The 25,903-nt window shown below is 44.6% G+C and overlaps 1 protein-coding gene across 1 annotated transcript; it reads right to left on the bottom strand.

Moving 5' to 3' along the window:
- LOC135504234 (lysyl oxidase homolog 1-like) lies at positions 1–24,043 on the bottom strand. The gene is made up of 7 exons (XM_064922618.1): positions 22,454–24,043; positions 13,059–13,167; positions 11,767–11,904; positions 5,268–5,424; positions 4,878–4,973; positions 3,295–3,410; positions 1–1,791 (listed from the first exon to the last, which is right to left on the bottom strand). The coding sequence occupies exons 1-7, from the start codon at positions 23,604–23,606 to the stop codon at positions 1,785–1,787; spliced, it is 1,776 nt and encodes a 591-aa protein (XP_064778690.1). The 5' UTR covers positions 23,607–24,043; the 3' UTR covers positions 1–1,784.
- Between the last annotated feature and the right edge of the window lie 1,860 nt (positions 24,044–25,903).

The raw sequence follows: 25,903 nt of genomic DNA, 5'->3' as shown, positions 1-25,903 counted from the left end.
TGTAAATGTATGTCTTTATTAGGTATGTCATTTTTGACAGGTGTTCAAGAACAGAAGAACTCAAGCAAATCAACATATACTCTATATATTTAATGATGCCTGCTATAATCCACAAGTCTAATAGTGTCATTCCATTGATTGAATAGAATCTCCTAATTATACTTTCCACCTGTCTTGGTAAACAATATCAAGAACAACCAGAATACAAAGAAGTGTTGGTCAATGACAGCATTGATAGACTACTATGTACAACCTTAAAATGGTAATGTTAACATGTAATATGGTATATAAGCAGAATACAAGAATAGACCTGTTCTGCATTTGTTCATGTTTCTAAATCCTTTCTCTTAAGTGTTTTACTGTAGGCGTGTGTTGCAATAGAGTGTGTGGGAGGCCACAGTGGGCCATCATCACAGGGATGACTGATAGAAACCGTACACTCAACTGGAAACAATAGCTCACTCTTTGAGAGGTAGGTAGAGGCGGCATTTCGGCACTCTGTCTGTCAGTAATGCCAAGCTAAACCTACTAGTGTAATGCATCACAATGATAGGTTTTTACAACAGTATTTTCTTCTTTACAGTCACTCTCTGCCGCAACACACTCAATTTGAACAAATACAAAGTATGTTCTGGATTCGTATAAAAAAACGCTATATGAGTTCCTGGAATTTTACAAATACAGCAACAATTCAAACACAGTACTAAAGACCCCTTCATTAAAGAAGAGAAGAATCAAAATACAATCAATTAAAACAAGTACAGTTCTCTACAGCTAAAACCATGCATCAGTGGGTTAATTGTCATGTACATTCTTCTTACAAAGCTACAGATAACCTATTTGGCATCTGACCAGTGTTGGTAGTTGAAAAAGAAAACTCCAATGTAAGTTTAATTCTGGAAAGCACCTCCTTGAAAATAAATGGCAGTTCTGCCAACTAAGCTTTATGTTTTCTTGTGAGACAAACACAAAAATGAAGGACGAGGACGAAAACTGACTTTGACGGTATTTAGAGGCGGTAACGCTCTGGGTTCTGACAGCCTCTTTATGTTGAGTGACTACTTGATGGAGACTAACGTGTGCAAACGAACAAGACCTGGCTTCTCCCCTCTCTCTCGTCTCTCGATAATATTACACTATGTAGATGTGCTCAGAGAATCACATTGTTTTAAACCTGGCACAAAGAGGCAGAGAGAAGAAGAACAACAACACTATAATGGTCCTAGTGAGTCACTGGCTGGAGCTGCCATGTCTTCCTCCCAGACAGTGTGGATGAATGCACCATTTCTTTTTTTTTTGTTGGATTGCAGTTGAGCCCAGACTCGTCTGGGACCACTAATTTCAGCACCAGCTCCATTTCACACCTTATTTCAAACCAAACCGAGCCACTCTGCTCACAGCTGTGAGCAACGTACTCACAATATCCAAGATTTTTACTATTTCATGGACAAAAGACTCATTAAGGCTGTCAGAGTAGAAATACGAGCAGTGGGGTTGGTCTGGGAGAGAAGGTTATGGATAATATAGAAGGAAAACAACAATGGAGAGGGTGGGAGACTGGAGTGTTGAGTTTGGTATGGGTTTTCAGTTTGTGTGCTTGTGTATATATTCCCATGTTCTCTTCAGTGCCACTGGAACCCGTGTTCACTCTGGGCCCAGGAAACCAAAAACAGCACAAACAAAACAACAGCAACAACAATAACAAAACGAATTCCATTCACATTTCAATGGAACAGCACTGTCCTGGAGGACTCACCCTGGCTGGGCAGCCTTCCCACGTCCAATCAGGACCTTCAGGATGGACACAGAACAAACAACACAATGAGGTGGGTGTTGATAACACAGAGAGACAGAGAGGTTAGCCTACCTGTCCACACATTCTTATTAAAGCCCCTTTCTGTAGACCGAGGCAACGTTATTCTAGTAAACTTAAACTGAAGCTAAAATGAAAACAAATCATGAAAAACCACTTAAAATTGGAAATAAAATAATTAATAAACCTGTTTGAAAAACTGTTTGAAAAACTAAAACTATTATCTTTGAACTAAAAGAAAATAAAACAATCATGAATTATGTTCAGTTTCATTTTTTCCCCTAAACATTGGACAGAAATCGAATTTCAATGGGGTTGTCATGCTTTTGAAGTGTTTTAAAGCTACTGAACCGGGCGGGTAAATGCTGCCAGGAGATGGGTAAGTTTCAAATAGGCCTAATCTGTGCATTACTGTCACTAGCTATCACTAGCTAATAGGGAAAAAAATTGGCTAAGTAGCCAACTTGATTCTTCTTTAGGAACGGACATGCCGAAATGTCAGATGGGGTGGTACATTTTTTGCCAAGTGGGCCTGTCTAACTTTTTTGTTGTTGTGCAAAATCATCATTAACTGGCTAATAATGGGGGCCTTAAAGAAATAAAATGGGCTGGTGAGGGGGCCTCAAGTGAAAAAAATTCCTGGTGTATCAGGGCCGAATTTTGGTCCCAGTCGGCCCCTGTTCGTCTTATATGTACCACTAAAGTTAAAAAGCATTGAATCGGCGTAAACATGGGTTAGAGTGAGTTTCCTTCCACCATATTGTTTTTGCACCAGTCTCAGCGCTTTTCCATTTAAATCCAAGTCACATTGAGCTGGAATTTATAATTTAAACCTAACCTAACCTTTGACTTGGGCAATCATCCCAAAAAACACACCATTTTTTTTTACAATACAAACGTCTCCTAGCCTGCCCACATGCTTTCTGTTCCAATCACAAAGAAGAAAACTGAAACAAAACAATAAAAAAAACAAAATAGCATGTTTGTTGTTAGTTATTCACAACTAAGACAATCACATAGGGTATATACTGTCATTATACGTTTCTATATCATTCCAATGTCAAATAAAGGGTCAGTTGGTTTTCTGAATACTTCAGCCCACTCACCATGTAATTATCTGTGTACTCCCTATATACTCCATAGAACTAGAGGTGATTTACGACCTCACTTGTACATTTTCATTGCTCAGATAAAGTATGCTCTAAAGCTGAGTCTATTTCATAAAAAGAGATGGATTTTTCAGTAATTCGGAGTGTAATAATGCACTTCCTAATCAACCCATTGAAAGTCCCAATAGCCTTACTGCTCCTTTTGAGAGGCAGTATAAAACAATCAGTAATCATTCATCTTGGTGACATTGATGAACATGAATCACAGAATCATTAGGTAATGAACTAAAAAACATTATATCAGGTAGTTTGGCATAATAATGAGAACTTGTCTTTTGACGAGTGTCATAAAAGAGCCGTTGCTGTACTCACTGAGATATCTTGCAGTTGGTTGTTGTGACGAAGCGTCCCGTGTAGTGGATATTGCACCTCACCACATTGTTGGTGAAGTCAGACTCCAAGATAAGGTACTTAGGGTTGACCTGGAGCTGAGAGGCAGAGGAGGCAGAAGAGGATATCACTACAGCTAGGCAGGTAGGAATAAAACAATAACTTACACAGTACTTTTATCAGTGGAATTCTGGCAGAGACCGGACGGAGAATCTTGACTTGAGATTCTGTATGTGTAAATAAAACAGTTGAAGTACTGCTTAAATCATCTGTTGATGTCAATGGGGAATTGATGAGGAATTAAGATAGCTATATGTGTGCTGTAGGCTAATGTGCTCTCTGACACCTGGAGTTGCATGGCAAATGGTCCAGGGACAAAGGCCAATGTCCAAGGACTAGTCAGCTCTTTCCCTTCTGAGGGGCCAAGGTTGTATCTATGTTATCTCTGTTACAGTATCCAGAGCACCTGATATTGATTGTGATAGAATAATACTATAGTACCCACGTATGGTTTCTGTCTGAGACTTGTTCACTGAGAATAACTCTGATGCTATCTATATGTATGTATGATCTCTGTGGTTACTGTTCACTGAGGAGAACTCTGATACAATCTATATGTTTGTATGATCTGTGGTTACTTGTATCTGTATAACGTTGAAATCTGAATTACTATATGCAAAAATATCTCAGTAATTCTTATTTTTTTTTTTACATTGCTGTCATCCCCCATACAAGCATTTATATGCTGTGACACCCTGTGGAGATTGGGCCTGGGAGTGTTCAGGTTACTGTAAACTTGGTATCATTTGATTGCTCAATGGTGGTTGGTTTCGGGTTGAAAGGTTACGGCTTCAGATGTTATAAATGGAATGAAATGCCTGATCTCTCTCTTATCCTGTATCCAGTCTATGCCCAAAACATTGACAAAGACTCCAGTCACCCAAGTCATGGACTGTTCTCTCTGCTACCTCACGGCAATGCTTTGTAAATTAAGCTTTCTGGCTTGTAGGTGAACCCGTTCATTGTACAATGTTAATTAAATACCTGCCTTTGATATAGACAATTCTCAGACCAATTCTTGCTAGTCAACGTCAACACATTGCTTAAAGCTTGCTTATATATTTGAATTATCTTTATGGAGTCAGAGAAACATTTGAATAGGCTAATTGTTTATTCTTCCTACGAGTCGCATGTGAGGTATTTATAATACCATATATATTGTATATAGACATGTCAAATATTACTGTCCACGACATGCAACCCAATTTAAGATTCATACCTCATTGAAACACACGAGGTCAACACAGACAGGCAGAGAGCGATGGGACTGAATTGCAGTCGAAACGAGTAGATCGGTATGAGCCACAGTCTAGGAACCGTAATGTTTTATAGCTTAAGACAACTTTCCACATGTAAAACTTTCAGATACATTTTCCCAGTAACCTGGTCGGGCGCACCTTTTCCTATGGAATGTTGCCTTTGGAATGACGCCTTCCTGGAAGATTACCAAGTACACATCAGAACTTTCCTCTGCTTTCCTTCCTTTCCTTTCCTTCCTCTCTCACCTTTAGTATGTAGTTCCCAGGTTGGATGTCTGTTATATCGATCCACTGGCAATCAATATCAGCGTTGTACGTATCGTAGCAGCCCGGACTCAGACCCTGGAGGAACATAGAGGAGAGTTATTCATGTGGAACATCAACAGACTATGCTTATGGCTTAGCAGCAGAGAGACGTGCCTCTGCACCATCTCTGACTCATAGAAAGACGGAGTGGGGTGGAAGAACTGTTAAACAAGACACATGTTGTCGTTGCTCGCTGAACTCAGATGATGATACCTTGTTGCGGTACCTGCTGCAAGACCATGACACCGACTTGCCGTCGGACAAATGAATGATGCCATGCCAAGTCTATTGGCAAATCTACCTTTGAGAGATATGTGTTGGTGTATCTACCTGAGTGTGAGATGTGCAGGCATAACGCTTCAGGTGACCAAAGTCACAGGTGGTGTCCTCCAGACAGAAGCTGGCCTTGTGTCCCTCAGCCACCTTTCTTCTTGTGGTGACCTCCAGCAGGTCATAGTGGCTGAACTCATCCATGCTGTGGTAGTGTCTGTGGGTAGACAGAAGGGCAAATAAGTGGTTGGATAATGCAACAAGAGGGGAATGAATGTCCACTTTTACCATAAAAAAAATGCATTTGTGACAGGTAAAAAGCGTCTGTGTGTCACGCAGCAGAGAGAGGAGGCATGGCACAGGGTGGTCAGCAGGGGAACAAAGAAGAGTCCAATTTTAACATTTATAAATTCAGTTAATGACAGGTACAACGACCAATACTAGAGATGTGCTCAATTTGCATTTATGGATAATTACATGATAATCAGTAAACCAACACATAGCAAACTGTTTACTTCAGGCCACCATCCAACGTCTTTAAATTAGATGTGCTTGTTTATTTGAACAGCCCATTGCCCTCACCTGTCAACACTTCAACTCGGTGCAGCTTGACTGAGCATATCACAACGTACCAAAGGAGACTAGAATGTAATTAATACCTACAACCATTCACTGATGAAGCAAGACATTAACAATCTATTGATGTCTGAGGTCTCGTTAATTACTTTCTATCAATCTGGAAAGTTTTAATCACTATCGCAAGATAAGTGAAGGATTGAGCATGTATTCGTGTTGTGTGTGTGTGTGTGTGAATGCGTCTTTGTCAGCCTGTTTGTGTGTGTATGTGTGTGTGTGTGTTTACACAGCTTTAACAGTGTTGGAATGCTGGATCTTGCCACTGCTAGCCTAGTTACCCATGATAACAAATCATGTCCTCAGAATGTGAAATGAGCTACACCGCTCCGTGTCTCAGTGCACTGCTGGTGCTGGTCCATCTGAAATCATTTACTCTAGTAGCCGAGCACCATCTTGTAGCTGGGATGTGGACCAATGCCAAGTGTCAGACAGTGACCTGAGAGGGCTGGCTGTTTACAGTTGCCCACTGCGGACCAGCATGTTGTGAATATCCTTTCCATACGAGCTGTTAACACTGTGGTACTCAGATAAATCAGACAGATACCGCTACACTGTAAGGTTGAGAATACAAGTGACATACATGGAGGATTCCTTTAAATATGCATTAGAAACAGTGTTGCACTGTGAATAAGAAGGCGTCCTCTGTCATATTTAGTCTCCTGCTGTTTGGAATAAATGGCAGTATGGTAAATGTAAAACATATTGCATCTCGATTCCCAGATACAGTAATGGCCTCGTATTTCAGCCAAGTCAGATTTCCTATGAAGATGTCATCTGAACTGTGAACACAGTGCTGATTGGCTGAAATGCTGCAGTGCATTGTCAACCTATGCATCTCACTTTCACGTAGATGTATCCTAATCTTAATTATTGAAATGAATCACCCTTTCTTGCTATTTTTACTGAAAGTCACATTCCAGATTCCAGACACTAAGATTTATGTCAGTGTTTGTTTTGGTGAATGTAGTGCAGGTGTGGTAAGAGCTGGAGCTGGTTCAGTCAGTAGGACTCAGACTGTATAAATAATAACCCAGTCTCCTTACCTCATGCTCCCTGTTCTAACATAGCTACAACTTTTTACTGGCGTAGTCATTAAAAGATTGAATGGAGGCTTGGAGGGAAAGGCAGACAGGTACTTTCCACCAATGGAGGAGGTGACAAATGGAAGAAGTCATTTGTTCCATAGCAGTTGGAGATGGTAAACAGCTCCTCTCAGGTGAGGAACAGTGTGTTTCCGCAGGCTAAAAGCTACACCATGCGATTCTCTAAGGGGGATCTGCACCGACTACACAGGGAATCTGTAAACACAGAGGAATTGAAAGGGCTGTACACTGGGTATCCTGAGAGGGCAGCTCTCTGCAAAACACCCACTGTATGTGGTGTGTGTGTGTGTGTGTGTGTGTGTGTGTGTGTGTGTGTGTGTGTGTGTGTGTGTGTGTGTGTGTGTGTGTGTGTGTGTGTGTGTGTGTGTGTGTGTGTGTGTGTGTGTGTGTCTATGGGCAGGGGTTTGGAGGCGGGTGTTCAGTGCAATGGGGGTTTGAAATATGGGCATTATTTTTGTTCCCGCGAAATACGTTTATTTAGATGGAAGCCTTGAGATTGTTATCTCTCTGTGAGAGTGGGACAGACAGGGAGACACTGGGTCTAGAGCTGTCTGGACTGGAGGGCCCTTTCCCTCGCCTTGTAATCCTGGATCTCCCCTTGTGACTATGTCAACTAGAGAGAATTAACTTTTGGAGGGACACAGAGAGAAGGCTGGAATAAGCCTGGCTTGTAATCTTAACATACAAAACATTCCAATCCCACTTTGCATTTTATAACCACAAGTCATTTTCCAGTTGTGTTAAAATGCAATACAAAGATGTCCAGGAGGCCAGGCAGGAGAAGTGGGGGGGAAATATTTAGTGGATGGTGTTTGCATTCCATACAGTCCAACCAGATTACAGGAAGCCCAGAAATGTATCACATAACGCCTGGGCAAACAGTAATGGGCCTTTGACCTTGTGTTCACCATAAAGAGAAGAAAAGAGGAGCATAATCGGAATATCTGCATGTATAGTGCATTTGGAAAGTATTCAGACCCACATTTCTCCACATTTTGTCACGTTACAGCCTTATTCTAAAATGGATTTTAAATAAATCAACACACAATAACCCATAATGCCAAAGTGAAAACAGGTTTTTAGAAATGTTTTCAAATGTATAAAAAAATAAAATAGAAATTTACAATAGTATTCCGACCCTTTGCTATGAGACTCGAAATTGAGCTCAGGTGCATCCTGTTTCCATTGATCATTCTTGAGATGCTTCTACAACTTGATTGGAGTCCACCTGTGGTAAATTCAATTGATTGGACATGATTTAGAAAGGCACAGAACTGTCTATGTAAGGTTCCACAGTTGACATTGCATGTCAGAGCAAATACCAAGTCATGAGTTCGGATTGTGTTGAGGCACAGATCTGGGGAAGGGTAGAGTTTCTCTGTGGAGATGGGATAACCTTCCAGAAGGACAACCATGTCTGCAGCACTCCACTAATCAGGCCTTTATGGTAGTGTGGCCAGACAGAAGCCACTCCTCAGTAAAAGGCACATGACAGCCAGGTTGGAGTTTGCCAAAAGGCACCTAAAGACTCTCAGACCATGAGAAACAAGATTATCTGGTATGATGATACCAATATTCAACTATTTGGCCTGAATGCCAAGTGTCACGGCTGGGAGGAAACCTGGCACCATCCTATGGTGAAGCATGGTGGTGGCAGCATCATGCTGTGTGCGTGTTTTTCAGGGGCAGGGACTGTCAGGATCTGACTAGTCAGGATCGAGGTAAAGATGAACGGAGCAAAGTACAGCGAGATCCTTGATGAAAACCTGCTCCAGAGCGCTCAGGACCTCAGACTGGGGCAAAGGTTCACCTTCCAACAGGACAACGGCCCTAGGCACACAGCCAAGACAAAACAGGAGTGGCTTTGGGAAAAGTCTCTGAATACCCAGCCAGAGACCGGACTTGAACCCGATCGAACATGTCTGCGGAGACCTGAAAATAGCTGTGCAACAATGCTCCCCATCCAACCTGACAGAGCTTGAGAGGACCTGCAGAGAAGAATGTGAGAAACTCCCCAAAAACAGGTGTGTCATGCTTGTAGTGTCACAGCCAAGAAGACTCGAGGCTGTAATCGCTGCCAAAGGTGCTTCAACAAAGTACTGTGTAAAGGATCTAAATACTTATGTAAATGTGATAATTCTTATTTATTTATTTATTTTCTAAATATAAATTAGTAAACATTTCTAAAAAAACAGTTTTTGCTTTGTCATTATGTGTTATTGTGTATAGATTGTGTGTAGATTGATGAAGAAAAATATATATTTTAGGATGATGCTGTAACTTTCAAGGGGTCTGAATACTTTCTGAAGGCACTGTACATAATCCGGATTTTAACTGTGTACATCTATTGTACTGTTTGATCATAATTGATCACTCTATTGTGTAAATGGACAGAAATGTTATATTGAGATTTACATTTTCTATAGAGAAATCTGAATCTTATGATGCACACTGTATTTAAATTCAATTATTTAAATTAAACAGAGTTCATGCTATCTGTTTGTCTCCATAAAACACTGATTCTAAGGTTTTATCCTAAACTTTCTGTACCGTATAACATTTGCTCAATACACAAATTAAACTATAGATGGATTAAGTGGTCAAATACTGACTACTCATTGTATTCAAATATTCCATTGGGGGGGAAAATGTAGGATGTGAAGTTGATTTGGAGAGTTGGAGAGTTGTTCTTTTCTGAAACAAGCGCACTTGTTACTGTGTTCTGTGCTGTTCCACTAACACAAATCCATGTCATCATATAATACCAGGCACCAGGCCTATGATGCCAGGGAACAGATTGACAGTAACATTTATGGATTCTATTCCATTTCCATTGGCCAGTCAAATCGAGCTGTTGCATTGGCTAACTCCCGCCCTGGAAACCAATGTATAAACGAACAGTGATGTCACCAGGCAACATTGCCAATCTGCTAATGGGCAGTCAACATTCCATAGAGCTGAGGACAGTAAGTACAGCCTGAAACTTGTTGCACAAACCCAAGGAACACAGACATACTGTGACCAATAAAACCGTTGTGGAACGCAAGGTCATAGAGGAAGGGCAGGGCAGAGGGTGTCCAAACATATCAGTGATGTAATGACATACTGTATGAAGTGAAGTCATGATTGCACCAAAAAGAGCAAATGTGAACGCACTGACCTCAGCTAACCAAACTAACACAAAACGAAAGAGCTAAACAGCCAACTTTAAATGTCACATTTAACAACAAATCCGGTTAACCCTGTAGAGCAAGGATCTTACCATTTTTATCATAGCAAGGTTGTGTACATTGGCGCCGGAGAGGATGGCTGCTGTTTTATGGGCTCTTAACCAACCGTGCTATTTTGTTAGTTTTTTCGCATTGTTTGTAACTTATTTTGTACATAATGTTGCTGCTACCGTCTCTTATGACCGAAAAGAGCTTCTGGACATCAGACATTACCCCCCTTGAATTGGACAAATCATTTTTCTTTAATGTGCCGGACGAGAGGGATTTACTCCAGACACCCGAACAGGCCCTCATCCCCATCATTTGCAGGAGAAAGAGACTGAGTTTTCGCCGAAGGAGATCGGGGTGCCTTGTGAGGATCCAGTGACGAGTGGCTAATCTGCCTTTGCCATCTGTCCTATTGGCCAGTGTACAATCGCTGGATAATAAAATGGACAAACTAAAAGCACGTATATCCTACCAACTGGACATTAAAAACGGTAATATCTTGTGTTTCACCGAGTTGTGGCTTAACGATGACATGAATAACATACAGCTGGTGGGTTATACACTGTACCGGCTGGATAGAACAGCAGCCTCTGGTAAGACAAGGGGTGAAGCTCTATGTATAGTTGAAAACAACATCTGGTGCACGATATTTAAGGAAGTATCAAGGTTTTGCTTGCCTAAGGTAGAGTATCTCATGATAAGCTGTAGACCACACTATCTACCTAGAGAGTTTTCATCTACAGTGGGGCAAAAAAATATTTAGTCAGCCACCAATTGTGCAAGTTCTCCCACTTAAAAAGATGAGAGAGGCCTGTAATTTTCATCATAGGTACACTTCAACTATGACAGACAAAATGAGAAAAAATATCCAGAAAATCACATTGTAGGATTTTTTATGAATTTATTTGCAAATTATGGTGGAAAATAAGTTTTTGGTCAATAACAAAAGTTTATCTCAATACTTTGTTATATACCCTTTGTTGGCAATGACAGAGGTCAAATGTTTTCTGTAAGTCTTCACAAGGTTTTCACACACTGTTGCTGGTATTTTGGCCCATTCCTCCATGCAGATCTCCTCTAGAGCACATGGACTGTACTTACATACACCAACCAGAAACCATGGATTACAGGCAACATCCACACTGAGTTAAAGAGTAGTGCTGCCACTTTCAAGGAGCGGGATACCTGAATATCTAATCAATTGGCTATCCAGATTATTTGCATTGCCCCCTCTTTTATGCTGCTGCTACTCTCTGTTATTATCTATGCATAGTCATTTTAATAACTCTACCTATATGTATATATTACCTCAATTTCCTATACTAACCGGTGCCCCCGCACATCGACTCTGTACCGATACCCCCTGTATATAGCCTCCCTACTGTTATTTTTCTGCTGCTCTTTAATTATTATTATTATTATGTTTTATTTTTTTGTGTATTTATCTTAAAACTGCATTGTTGGTTAAGTGCTTGTAAGTAAGCATTTCACTGTAAGGTTTACACTTGTTGTATTCGGCGCATGTGGCAAATACAATTTGATTTGAGTATCATAAACCAATAGCATATACTGTATGGGTTTGGGGAAACACTGGTTACTCACTGATGGCAGCTGTGCCACTCCCAGGTGTGTCGAGGTCGGTTGGGCATGAAGTCAGCTGTCCCCTGGTTCTTTACCCTCTGTGGGAAGCGAAGCAGGACTCTGACATCATAGTCTGTAGTCTCAGCGCTGTAGGCAGTGCTGTGGGAAGACAAACACAAAGTATGGAATGGCAATGAGTGAAGGAAAGTACAGAAGGCTACAGAGAACACATCTCCCAAGGGTTGTCCCGGTGAGTTTTTGATACCTAAGACTCACAATGTGTTCCTGCAACAAGACAGAATTGAGCGCATCTGGAAAAGCTAGAGGGAAAAAATATGTTAAATAAATAATTACAGATTACTGTGATGAATCTCCATAGCCTACTGCACACGTTTTCAGTTTTGTAGCAAGGAAAGCTTTGAAGTGGACAGGCATACACTGTGTAGAGACGTCCAGTATGAACACATTTTTAGAATTGTTTTAATACTAACCTGCATTCCAAAGTATCAGTAAAAATCTTTGCAATTCATCTTATGGCTGTTGTTGACATTGGAGTGTATAGCACATTATACAAGGCCATCTGTCCATGACTGCTGATAACACAGACAGGATATGAGAGGGCTTCGAGGAATGGCTGTGCTTGAGACAGGAAGGAGGGCAAACAGGAGAGCCAGTGGAACAACAAAGTTCATCGCCTTCATTTAAATGCTCTGCAGTCTGGGCAATTGTACCGTACCCATCTAACCCTGGGGCCAAAGTCAGAGGACCATTATGTGTGCTGCGACTGCAGACCAAACCACTCAGAGAACCGTTTACTGACAGGCCACGTTACATAGGCAAGCCTTAGGCTGCGTTTACACAGACAGCGCAAATCTGATCTTTTGCCCAATTATAGGCAAAAGACATGATCTGATTGGTCAAAAGACCAATTAGTGGCAACATGTCAGAATTGTATAAATGCAGCCTTAGTGACAGGCCTAGGTGACCAGATTTCAGGTTATTGATGTTGCACTGTGAACTGGGTTCCAAACTTTATATACTGCAGTTTAGATAAGGAGTACATTTACTAAGCAGGTAGATAAAACAGTCCGGATCTGAGACATAATATGCTAATATTCACCCATAGGCACATGGAATCTTGGAACTGGAGGAGACTGATTGTCCATCAGAACGTGACAACTGGCTTACAGAAATTGGTGATAAGAGTGACTACTAAGAGAGTGACTACTAACAAAGTTATTGTATGTTCTCCTCATCCAAAGCAAACACAGACACTTATTAAAACACTTAAAAGGTTTCAAATGGTCTCTTACCTTGCCAAGCATTTCTCCTCGGCAGCACAGCGGAGAGAGTACATGTGAGCCCTCTGGATATACGTGGAGGCCTGCACATAGTTGGGATCAGGAACCAGGTCTGGCAAACCTAGAACAAGACACTTGGCTCAACACATAGTATCCTTCGACAGCAATTGATTCAATCATGTTAGTATCAATACCTTGATGCCAATGTCAACTTTTCCAGGTCTGCTTCCTCCCTTGACAGAATATAGAGTATCGCTGTGGTGCACCGACCAGTGAGGTCATTCCTCAAATAAAAAAGGCACAGCTTTATACCTCCTCATCCATCAGCTATATTTCATTCCCCTGCGTTGTGTTATTGTAAGGACTTTGATACAGATGCAGTAGAAGTTCACACTTTTAATGATGTGCAGCTTATAAAGCCTTCCTAAACACTACATACATTTGTTACAAATCATTTATAACCATATTTCATGCTTTATAAACGCTTCATAAATGTGGCATATCTGCGTGACATAACCACCAATGTCAAATGTGACATAACCCGCTATGTCAAATATGACATAAACTTGTGCTTTATAAAGGGTGGTATAAGCGCCGCTTAATAAAGGCAGTATAAATCATATTAAATTGAGGCTTCACAAAGCATTTATAAACCTGTCATACATTCTTGGTAGAGCATCTCAACGCCAGGATTGTAATGGTTGTCTGTAGGCGAAGGAGAGTCGGACCAAAATGCAGCGTGTAGATTGCGATCCATGTTTAATAAAAAAAACGTAAACACGAATCAATACAAAATACTACAAAAACAAGAACGTAATGAACGTAACGAAAACCGAAACAGCCTATACTTATGTAAACTAACACAGCGACAGGAACAAGGACACTAAGGACAATCACCCATGAAACACACAAAGAATATGGCTGCCTAAATATGGTTCCCAATCAGAGACAACGATAATCACCTGACTCTGATTGAGAACCGCCTCAGGCAGCCATAGACTATGCTAATACACCCCACACAACCCCAAGACGAAACACACCACAAATAAACCCATGTCACACCCTGGCCTGACCCAATACATGAAGATAAACATAATAAATATAGACCAGGGCGTGACAAGGATATTGAATTTGATTCTCAGGACCACCCATACGTAAACATTTATTCACCAATGACTGTAAGTCGCTTTGGATAAAGGTGTCTGCTAAATGTTATATATTAATTCACTAAAACATTTCTAGGATGGCCCAACCTCTTTCCCTCTTGGGTGCATAGTTAATATTGGACCTGAACTCAACTTTCCCCAAAATGCAGTGCTGCAGAAGGATGTGTGCAGTCATGCACAGCAGAACCCTTTGGTAGGGCCTTTAAAAAATATTTGTTTTTGTTTTTCCAGGTTTCGGATTGTTAATTGTTCATGTTTAGACAATTATTTTTCATATATCGTTAATGGTTATTGACACTTTTCTACTATTACGTTGGGTACTTTTATTTAAAACATTTCTGAAATTCCCTGGAATGGAAGTACTTTTTTAGTGTTGCTGACGAGACACTGATCATATTATGAGTTCAAATGCCGCTAGGCAGCAAAAGGATATTTTCTCCAAATGATTCTGGGGGACGACACACATGCAGCTATTCTGTGTTGAGAGGTTAACAAAGAAACAGGTCCTCCTATCTGCTTCATTTAGAGTTATTTATGCAACTTCAGTTGTGATACAAACGTTGGGCTATATGTTAAAATTGATTTTGTATTTGACCCCCTTTTTCTCCTCTCACTGCTGCAACGCCCCAACAGGCTCGGGAGGCGAAGGTTGAGTCATGCGTCCTCCAAAACATGACCCGCCAAACTGCGCTTCCTAACACCCGCCAGCTTAACCCGGAAGCCAATGTGTCGGAGGAAACAACTGACGGCCAGGGTCAGCCTGCAGGCGCCCAGCTCGACACAAGAAGTTGCTAGAGGAAATTGAACCAAGTAAAGCCCCCCCGGCCAAATTCTCCCCAAACCCGGACGACGCTGGGCCTATTGTGCGCCGCCCTATGAACCTCCCATTATGGCCGGTTGTGATGCAGCCCGGGATCGAACCGAGGTCTGTAATGCAATGCAGTGCCTTAGACCGCTGTGTCACTCGGGAGGTCTATATGTTTAGATTTTGAATAAATTCTAAGACTGAAAGATGTGACTCTGATGATGAATGGCATGAGCTCTAGTTTGTTTCTTGCGCAGGCTGCAAATACTTCATCAGTCTCTCACTCACAATTTGACAAGCACTTGATAATGTCTCAAATTTCCTGGCGGCATCCCCCTTGTGTGGCTGTAATGCCCCCTAAAAACATCCAGGTCTTTTGTGGCCAGTGGCCGTTGTACCCTTGGGCTGAATATAATAATTATAATTTCCTTCTCCAGGCTGCGCGCTTCGAAGCACCTCTCACTTCCAAGATTCTCTCAGATATCTCAATTCTTATTAACCAATGACTGTCACATGATCTGTTCCTTCTCACAGGCATCTCAGCGCCTGTAGGCTACAAGTGAAGACAGACACATCGGGGAAGCAAATGCGCGATTCCTTCTTATCGAATTCCGAGGCGCATATTGAAGATATTGGAATAACTGTCCACATTTACTTTTCGTCAGCCAACAAGATGAGTAGGCCTAACGAACAGCAGAAGCACTAGCCTATGACAATCTACTATCCCCCATGGTACAAAAGTTGACCTATTCTATTACATTTTTATTAGTGAAAGTTATCTTCCCCAAACTTGAAACTCACGCGCCGCCTATGTATGCCAGTTAGGCTCTACACCGGTTATAAAGCCACTTTAGTTGTGATTCAAACCTTGTGATACAAAACATATAGGGCTATGGGCTAGGCTACATGACGTGTGCAAATTAAGATTTTAGAGGGTAAATCATCTTTAATATGCAGATAGATTGTGGCTTCCATCAATGTAATTGTCTGCATCATTTCCAATCCCCCATATATTTTTTTGTATATATATACCAGTCAAAAGTTTGGACACACCTACTCATTCAAGGGTTTCTATTTATTTGTACTATTTTCTACATTGTCGAACAATAGTAATAGTTAAGACATCAAAACTATGAAATAACACATATGGGATTAGGTAGTAACCAAAAAAGTGTTAAACACAGGGAATGAGATTAGGTGTAATGTGTCTAACATGACATCACTTTATAGTGTGTGCCATCCTTCAGCACAACATGTCACCCTGTATAAAGCATGATTACATCACATTCGACATAGTGGGTTATGTCACAGTTGACAATGGCGATCATTTTATGTAGCGCTTATGAAGGCTTTATGAAGCCTTTAGAAGCTGAACGTCATTTAAAGAGGGACGGAAGATTTAGTGTTGAGTTATGACCACCGGTTACATATGGTGGCACATTCAGATAGGTGGGCCCTGTGGTCTGCAGTCAGGAATCACTAATTACAGTACATTCCAGATGATCATCTCAGCAGGATTAGTACTCCCTCCCTATAGGTCATTATAGATTCTGATCTTAGTGTACACAAAAAAAGCTAATCATGCCAAGAAGAAAAAAATGGAGTATACATGAATGAGTCATTTATTCTTTAAAAAATTCTTCCCTCACAACCTGAATGTGAAAGTGAAAACATGGTTGGTACACATAGGGAGAAAATGATGCTAAAATGCTGGGGCCTCTTTCTATGATGTGATGTTTCATGACACTAATCCTAATTTGCACCTGTCATTCCATATTAACCTTTGGCATGAAAAATACATTCAGACTATTCATATCTGGAGGGGATAATGATAAGCATTAGAGAATCAACTTCCTCAACTAGACTTGCAATTCTGTTCTGCTACAGTAGCCAACGTTCATATTTCATATTTGCTGTAGGCTCCTAGTAATCAAAAATGGAAAGTTATTTCACATTAATGCAAGAAAATGAGCGAGATGGAGGGAGAGAGAAAGAGAGACAGAGCAGCATGCTAAGGTAAAACAACAATGATCTCACACCCTGTTGTTCCTAAACTGGGCCAGTGATCGACTCTGTCAGAGGAAACAGAAGAATAAATAAAAAAAGCAGGCCTGAGTTGTCAGAGCCAATGTGTGTCCCATTTCTAGTAAAGGGCATGCCAGAAAGGGTCACTGGGATACCTTATCACCACCCCCTTCCCTCCTCCTTTACCTCAACCTCAAAGGCCAGACATCCACTTAAATGTGAACCAGTTGGAGCAACAGAAAGTCAATCCCAAGTTTTGACCTCTGGTACCATTCAAAAACTACCATCTGCTTCATTTTGGTCCCAGCCAAATTGACAAAACAGTAAAACAACTGAAGCCATACGGGGACATGATATTTAGCGTTGTGCTTTTGTATCCTCGCTCTGTCATCACGGTTGTTTACAACAGGCCTTGGATACAGTTTGTTTATAGGAAATCTACAGAGAAAGCTTCCTATCTCCTCTGCCTGTTTAACGTCCAGGTGAGCCCCAGTTTAGACACAGGTTCAAGTGAGGGTTCTGTCTTTCCCAGCACTGTGTACACATCCTATTTGTCATCTCTCTCTGAAGCAGACTTACAGGCCACGGGAAGCTTCCTGGAGCAGACCATGTAAACACTGTAAGGCCTGTGTGAAATGCAGAGGTTTTCCATCCTGCAGCGGACTCGGCTCCCTCATCTTTCGGCAAAGCCTTTGTTCTTCAGCCCCCTAATCTCCGGAAACTGGAAATTGGGTATTTTTCAGAGGGATATAGAGTGTCTGAACCAAAGTCTGATCAGCCCTCGAAAGCATTTGACAAGCATGTATCATATTCTAAGTGGGGCACTAGAGAAAAGATGTTGGATTTTGCCAGTTCTTTAATGATGTCTTTCCCTGAAAGAGTACAATACACAACATATAAACACATCCCTTTTACGAAGTCAATGGCATGCCATTTATATTTTGAGAACAGCTCTTTCATTAGAGTGGGTGCATGTGAGAATACATGAGAGCTTAAGAGTGGTGAGAGAGTAGAGTGCAATATAATAGTGATGTGATGTTTGCAGTCACAGCTCTCCGTGAACAAGACAAGTCCGAGCCTATTGCAACACACCAACACAGGCTCTTTCCACATCCCTCGTTTATCTTGTTCCCATTAAGGCCATTTGGCAATAAACAAGACAAGTTACTACTTATCTCTATTGACAAGTCAATATATTAACACTTCCCACTGGGCAAAAACTGGTTGAATCAACGTTGTTTCACGTTAGTTGACAACTCAACCAAATATAAATCAAGACTAGACATTGAACTGATGTCTGTGCCAGGTGGACTTTCGATAGTCCATGTGTAGATGCTCTACAGACTATCACTAACATTTCAACTGACTATCTATTAACCCTAACCCTAATCCGAAACGTAACCCTTATCCTAAACCTAAACCTAACCCTTACCCTAACTCTAGTGGCAACAAAGCCGAACCGGTCTCCACATTTGAAGGTATGTCAGTTAAATTGGAATCCCTTGCAGCCTTTGCTTCTATTGACTGTCGGCCCACTGGAGGAACTTATATCACATGGATTAAATGGCGTGTGAGAAAGCTGAGACATCTGCACACATGTTGGCTGTGTCTTAGGACAGAGAAGAATGAGTGAGACTGAGTTATGGAACTGAAGCACATGGCACATTAAAGAGCCTCATGCACAGCCTGGCCAGGCAGAGGAATAGAGATATGTGTAAGTCAGTCTTCCATGCTCCCAACCAGAGGAGAGTACCCCATCTGATGTCCCAGCTCCTAGCAGCTATAGGACAGAGAAAACTCACACACACGTGTTGGCAATTGCGTCACTTTTCGCCACACGGCTTCAGTTACTCTAAATAAATGTTTTCCACATTGATAACTTTGGGCTCCAATAATAAAGTCGGTGTCCACCCCTTACCCTCACCGTACTCCCTAACCCAGCCCTGTGATTGGCTCTCAGAACAGAGTCTATCAATTACCTTTGGTTTTCAAGAAATTGTGTGTTTTGAATTACAAAACGAATATTGGGCATTTTGGCTGGGCCACTGCATGTTGAAGAGCAGCTCGTTGATGCTCCCTCCCTCCCTCTTCACCCCAGCTCATACTAAATATTTGTTTGATTTCCTGAGGCAATGGACCATGTGAAACAGGGACTTTCCACTAATCCCCCCCCCTCCTCCTCTCTCTCTCTCTCTCTGGTAGTGGTACAGGCAGCACCCCCCTCCTCCTCGCTCTCTCTCTCTCTCTGGTAGTGGTACAGGCAGCACCCCCTCCTCCTCTCTCTCTCTCTGGTAGTGGTACAGGCAGCACCCCCTCCTCCTCTCTCTCTCTCTCTGGTAGTGGTACAGGCAGCACCCCCTCCTCCTCGCTCTCTCTCTGGTAGTGGTACAGGCAGCACCCCCCCTCCTCTCTCTCTCTCTCTGGTAGTGGTACAGGCAGCACCCTCTCCTCCTCTCTCTCTCTCTGGTAGTGGTACAGGCAGCACCCCCCTCCTCCTCTCTCTCTCTGGTAGTGGTACAGGCAACACCCCCTCCTCCTCTCTCTCTCTGGTAGTGGTACAGGCAGCACCCCCTCCTCCTCCTCTCTCTCTCTGGTAGTGGTACAGGCAGCACCCCCTCCTCCTCTCTCTCTCTCTCTCTGGTAGTGGTACAGGCAGCACCCCTCCTCCTCTCTCTCTCTGGTAGTGGTACAGGCAGCACCCCTCCTCCTCTCTCTGGTAGTGGTACAGGCAGCACCCCCTCCTCCTCTCTCTCTGGTAGTGGTACAGGCAGCACCCCCTCCTCCTCTCTCTGGTAGTGGTACAGGCAGCACCCCCTCCTCTCCTCTCTCTCTGGTCTGGTAGTGGTACAGGCAGCACCCCCTCCTCTCTCTCTCTCTGGTAGTGGTACAGGCAGCACCCCCTCCTCCTCTCTCTCTCTGGTAGTGGTACAGGCAGCACCCCCCTCCTCTCTGGTAGTGGTACAGGCAGCACCCCCCTCTCTCTCTGGTAGTGGTACAGGCAGCACCCCCCTCCTCTCTCTCTCTGGTAGTGGTACAGGCAGCACCCCTCCTCCTCTCTCTCTCTCTGGTAGTGGTACAGGCAGCACCCCTCCTCCTCTCTCTCTCTCTGGTAGTGGTACAGGCAGCACCCCCTCCTCCTCTCTCTCTCTCTGGTAGTGGTACAGGCAGCACCCTCTCCTCCTCTCTCTCTCTGGTAGTGGTACAGGCAGCACCCCCTCCTCCTCTCTCTCTCTGGTAGTGGTACAGGCAGCACCCCCTCCTCCTCTCTCTCTCTCTCTGGTAGTGGTACAGGCAGCACCCCCTCCTCTCTCTCTCTGGTAGTGGTACAGGCAGCACCCCCCTCCTCTCTCTCTCTGGTAGTGGTACAGGCAGCACCCCCCCTCCTCTCCTCTCTCTCTCTGGTAGTGGTACAGGCAGCACCCCCTCCTCCTCTCTCTCTCTGGTAGTGGTACAGGCAGCACCCCCTCCTCCTCTCTCTCTCTGGTAGTGGTACAGGCAGCACCCTCCCCCTCCTCTCTCTCTCTGGTAGTGGTACAGGCAGCACCCCCTCCTCCTCTCTCTCTCTGGTAGTGGTACAGGCAGCACCCCCTCCTCCTCTCTCTCTCTCTCTCTCTGGTAGTGGTACAGGCAGCACCCCCTCCTCCTCTCTCTCTCTCTGGTAGTGGTACAGGCAGCACCCCTCCTCCTCTCTCTCTCTCTCTGGTAGTGGTACAGGCAGCACCCCCTCCTCCTCTCTCTCTCTCTCTCTCTCTGGTAGTGGTACAGGCAGCACCCCCTCCTCTCTCTCCTCTCTCTCTCTGGTAGTGGTACAGGCAGCACCCCCTCCTCCTCTCTCTCTCTCTCTCTGGTAGTGGTACAGGCAGCACCCCCTCCTCCTCTCTCTCTCTCTCTGGTAGTGGTACAGGCAGCACCCCCCTCCTCCTCTCTCTCTCTCTGGTAGTGGTACAGGCAGCACCCCCTCCTCTCCTCTCTCTCTCTCTCTGGTAGTGGTACAGGCAGCACCCCCTCCTCCTCTCTCTCTCTCTGGTAGTGGTACAGGCAGCACCCCCTCCTCCTCTCTCTCTCTGGTAGTGGTACAGGCAGCACCCCCTCCTCCTCTCTCTCTCTCTCAGGCAGCACCCCCCTCCTCCTCTCTCTCTCTGGTAGTGGTACAGGCAGCACCCCCTCCTCCTCTCTCTCTCTGGTAGTGGTACAGGCAGCACCCCCTCCTCCTCTCTCTCTGGTAGTGGTACAGGCAACACCCCCTCCTCCTCTCTCTCTCTCTCTGGTAGTGGTACAGGCAGCACCCCTCCTCCTCTCTCTCTCTCTGGTAGTGGTACAGGCAGCACCCCCTCCTCCTCTCTCTCTCTCTGGTAGTGGTACAGGCAACACCCCTCCTCCTCTCTCTCTCTCTGGTAGTGGTACAGGCAGCACCCCCTCCTCCTCTCTCTCTCTCTCTGGTAGTGGTACAGGCAGCACCCCCTCCTCCTATCTCTCTCTCTGGTAGTGGTACAGGCAACACCCCCTCCTCCTCTCTCTCTCTCTGGTAGTGGTACAGGCAGCACCCCCCTCTCTCCCATCCTGCTCACCCAGGCCCCAGTCACCCTCCTCCAGCCAGCCCCAACACCGAGGTAATCTCTATTCCCAGGTTAACACCCAGACCTCCCCAAGAGCCAAGCCATTTTCAGCAGACTATTACTCCCCAAGCTATGACACAGTGAGCCCTGTGTGTGCGCTCACCACATTGGCAGGCCTTTCTCAACACCTGGTTTCAATAACCCCTCTGAGTGAGGGGGAAAAGATGAACCGTCCTTCAGTACAGTTTGCTTTTGTTTGGCAAATTATAATTGAAAGACTTGAGCCAGTAAATAGCAATGAAATTCTGGTTATTTAAAAAGAGATTTCCATGTACTGTGTTTTGGGCCTGAGAGATGTGAAATGAAAGACCTCTAGAAAACAGTGTACTTCTCCAGCTGCAGAGGCACATAGCTGGACAGGTGGTAAGGGTTCTGCTCCCCCTGGGCTCACACTGTCCACCGCTGTCAGGAAATAGCAGAGGAGCAGAGTAGAGGAGCCACATTCCCTTCTTGTTTTCTTTCCTTCAACTGAGGAAAAGCTTGGATGTGACCCCACAAGTGCATAATCCACTTCACATGTGCACTGCCATTAGGATCTGGTGGTTCCTTCGTGGTTTGCATGACTGTCTTGTACTGCTCACATCCAACAGACTATAAAGTTGACTAAATAGAAGATGACAAATCTCTCTTGTTTCTTTAGGACCACATACAGATAATCTTTCATACTCTCAAAACAAAATACTGTACATTCTGATGATTTAAAACATCAAGGTTGGACAGTGGACAAAGAGCTGGCTTTGTTATAAGACATAAGACGTTGAACTAAATGACTTTGTGCATGTTAATTGCGCGTACCTCTCTGTTCCGGCCGGTAGACACTCCCGACGTTGACGCTGGGGTTCTCCACGGCCGTGTTGGGGTTTCTTCCTGGCACCACAGGCGGAAGGAAAGGAGGCTGTGGCTGCACCTGGGGCCTACCGAACGGGGGGAACTGCTCGTACTGGGGACTTCGTACTGGAGGCTGAGCGCCAGCCACTGTCCTGTCCGGGGCAGCGGGCACTGTGTCGGCAGCAGCAGCAGCAGGATCTTCTCCTCCATTGTAGAGGCTGTGTGTGTATCTGCGGTCCAGGCCATCTGAGAAGGGTGGCTGGGCAGCCCGTGCTGGCACAGCAGGCACAGCAGGCACGGCAGGGTTGGGCCCGTAGCCATAGGACTGGTAGTAACGGTAGCCATCCTCACCATAGTCCTGAGGGGAGCGTGGAACCACAGGGGCCAGACCAGCACCCGTTCCATACCCGACTCCAGTGTATCCTCCACCACCAGCACCGTATCCTCCACCACCAGCACCGTATCCTCCATCACCAGCACCGTATCCTCCACCGACACCAACATATCCTCCACCGCCAGCTCCATAGCCTCCACCTGTGGCCCTCTGGAAGGGTGGCTCCGCGTAGCTCCGACCTGCTCCCTCCACCACACTAGGATCATAGGGCAGGGGGTAGGGCTGCTGAGGGAAGGGGTATTGCGGGTAGGGTTGGACAGGGACGTTGTAGGAAGATGAGAAGGATGATGAGGACGATGAAGAGGACCCAGTGGATGGCCTAAAGCGGGGGTTGGTGGAGCCTGTCCCCACGGAGCCCTGGCGCCAGTTGTCAGGCACCTGTCCAAAGCCAAATGGATGTCTGGCCTGTCCTCTCACGGTCTCCGAGCCTCCCCTGGAGGGGGCCTGCCTGCGTACATTCCCACCTTGTGGTCTGCGGGGGGTTCGGGGGCGAGAGTCAGCCACCACCACTCTGTGACTTCTCTCCTGTTCCTGTGCTCCGGCAGGGACGTACTCGGCTCCACTGTTGAGGAGACTGAACCTCCGGCCGTTGTTCTCCCACTGGATCATTTGTCTCCAGGGGGTGGCAGCGCCATCCTGCCCCACAGCCTGGTCCTGGGCCTGGGCCCATCCGGAGCCCAGTAGTACACACACCAAGCTCATCACAACAAGAGGCAGCATCATCATGACACTAAACACACCTCAACTCACCACCACACAGAGAAAACAACCAACAGCCGCTCAAATACGACCAACCACCTGTAGCCTATGTCAACACAGCATGAATCCTTTTCTGGGGGTATGGAGCAGCGCGTGGTGGGGGTGTGGAGAGGATAGCAGGAGGATATGCCAGTGGTTCTGTCCATTCGCTGCTCCTTACAGCTGGCTAAAGAGGCTGAGGATTAGTCTGTGTCCAGGAGCAGTCATATCCGGGAGGGGGGGAGTGGGCTCCAGAGGCCCCGCTGGTGATGCTAGTGTCTGTTAGTGCTGTGAGAGAATGCCCTGTCTTCCTGGCTGTCTAGCTGTGCTGTGGCTGTCAGTTGACTGAGCATTGCTCTCACTCAGCCTTCTGGAGAGGAGTGCCTGCCTGTGTGCCTCGACCGAAGCCTTCTATTTGCTTCTCTGATTGCTTACAATGGGCTGTGAAAAAAAGCACTCTCAACTGCTTTAAAAAAAAAGGAGAGGTCCCACATGGCCCTAGTGCTAGAGTGGTTTCCTGGACTGACTGCAGGAGCCAGGACTCGCTCTGTAAGGCTTCCAGAGTCAACATCACCATCTGCAAAGGCATTCAGATTTATATCGCGGCTCACTTTCCGTTGCCCAAATTCTTTTATCATCCTGAACAAGCAGAGATGCGTTGAACATGGCCTGGATTCACCCACACAGGTGTCTAGCAAACCCTTTAACTTCATAACTACCTACAGATGGGAAATAAAATGTAACAAAAATAACTTTAGAAAGGAATTGGTAACAGAGTCACTCAGATCAGTTCAGTTACAATGAGCAACAGGTTCCTTTAAACTGGAGAATTGATGAAGAGGAGAGAGAGTGAGGGACAGCTTTCAGAGAAACACAGAGGGATCAGATCGTCTTTGATTCAGTCAGATCGGCCATTGAAAACAGTCACTGTTATTGCCTTCTGTACACTTATGTCCTGATACGAGGGGATTTTCCATCTGGTTACAGAGAAAGTCTTGTTGTTTTTTTAATCTCAACAATCCTCCCACTATGTGGTTGTACTGTGGAAATGTGAAATGTGAAGTGTCCCCCACCCCAAGGCATATTATGCAATGAAGTTGAGGTCAATTAAGCAACAGCCTTTCTTACTCTCCCCACCCAGCATCTCCCCTGTGGCCAGTACAATGAACAATACACCCATACAAAGCTCCCAGATCAAACCGTGATCACGGGCCCCTTTTAAATGATAGATGAAGTTGCTCTTATATCTGTGTAGTAACGCTGTAATCACACTAGTACACAACTGTTCTCAAAGACAAGTAAACACATTCCAACATGGGAATTAACAGCAGATCTGGTTTCTGTTTGCCTTGACAGAAAGAGAGGGAGAGAGAGACAATATCATATTTTTCCTTGTTATCAAAATCAGCGGTTTCCAAGGTGTTTGAATTGCCATGGGCCTTTGTCGGGAGCTTGCAGAATGTGCTACAGACCAACGAACATTCCACCACCACAGACAGGATCAGAGGTTTAAATTAAATCAGCTGAGCTCTGCCAACTCCGCTCGGCTCCTTTTGAAACATGACTCTGATTTTTGTTTTTCTTCACCTTTTCTGAAAGTCAGACCAATGTCCTGCAAAGAGCTATAGCCTGGTTCCAGATCAGATTGTGCTGTCTTTCCAACTCCTATTGTCAACGCTAATGAGGAAACTTAGGAGGAGCTCCTCCAGGGAGTGGGCCAAAAGGCTCCTGTAGAGGGCATCAATATGTATGTGATACTGTGACGCTGTATATAGCAGAGCAGAGAACTAAATCCTTCCCAGGTGCCATTTGGCTACGGCTCTACACAACCTTCGTGGTTCAATGCTGTGTGGAGCAACCAGCACAAACTCAAAAGAGATGAGAGGGGATATCATTTGAGTATTGAAATGCTTTACTGCATGTTACACACGTCAAGTGGATATTCTTGTTACGGCCTTAGTTTAAGTGGTTCTGTCATTGATGCATTAGGATCATCCAGCTGGTCAAGACCGGAAAATGAGATAGCAAGATAACAAGATAGCAAGCAGTCCAGAGGAGAAAACAGGGAGGCAATTTCAGCATATCTCTCGATTCGGAGAATTGGTTGGAATCACTTGCATTTCTCACATGCTTTCCCTTCTCGTAAAGCGGATAACCTGCTGAACAGAACAGAACAGGTCGCACAGCTGTTCTGTTGTTCTTCCCACTCCTGCCTGCAGCACAGTTGATCACTAATAGCCTGGTATGATCAGATCATTATTTTCTTGTGCAGCTATCACAGGTTG

Source organism: Oncorhynchus masou, chromosome 2 (assembly GCF_036934945.1).
Source record: "Oncorhynchus masou masou isolate Uvic2021 chromosome 2, UVic_Omas_1.1, whole genome shotgun sequence".
Classification (NCBI taxonomy): domain Eukaryota; kingdom Metazoa; phylum Chordata; class Actinopteri; order Salmoniformes; family Salmonidae; genus Oncorhynchus; species Oncorhynchus masou.
Note: the sequence above shows the minus strand (reverse complement) of the source record. Positions and strands in the feature narration are given on the sequence as shown.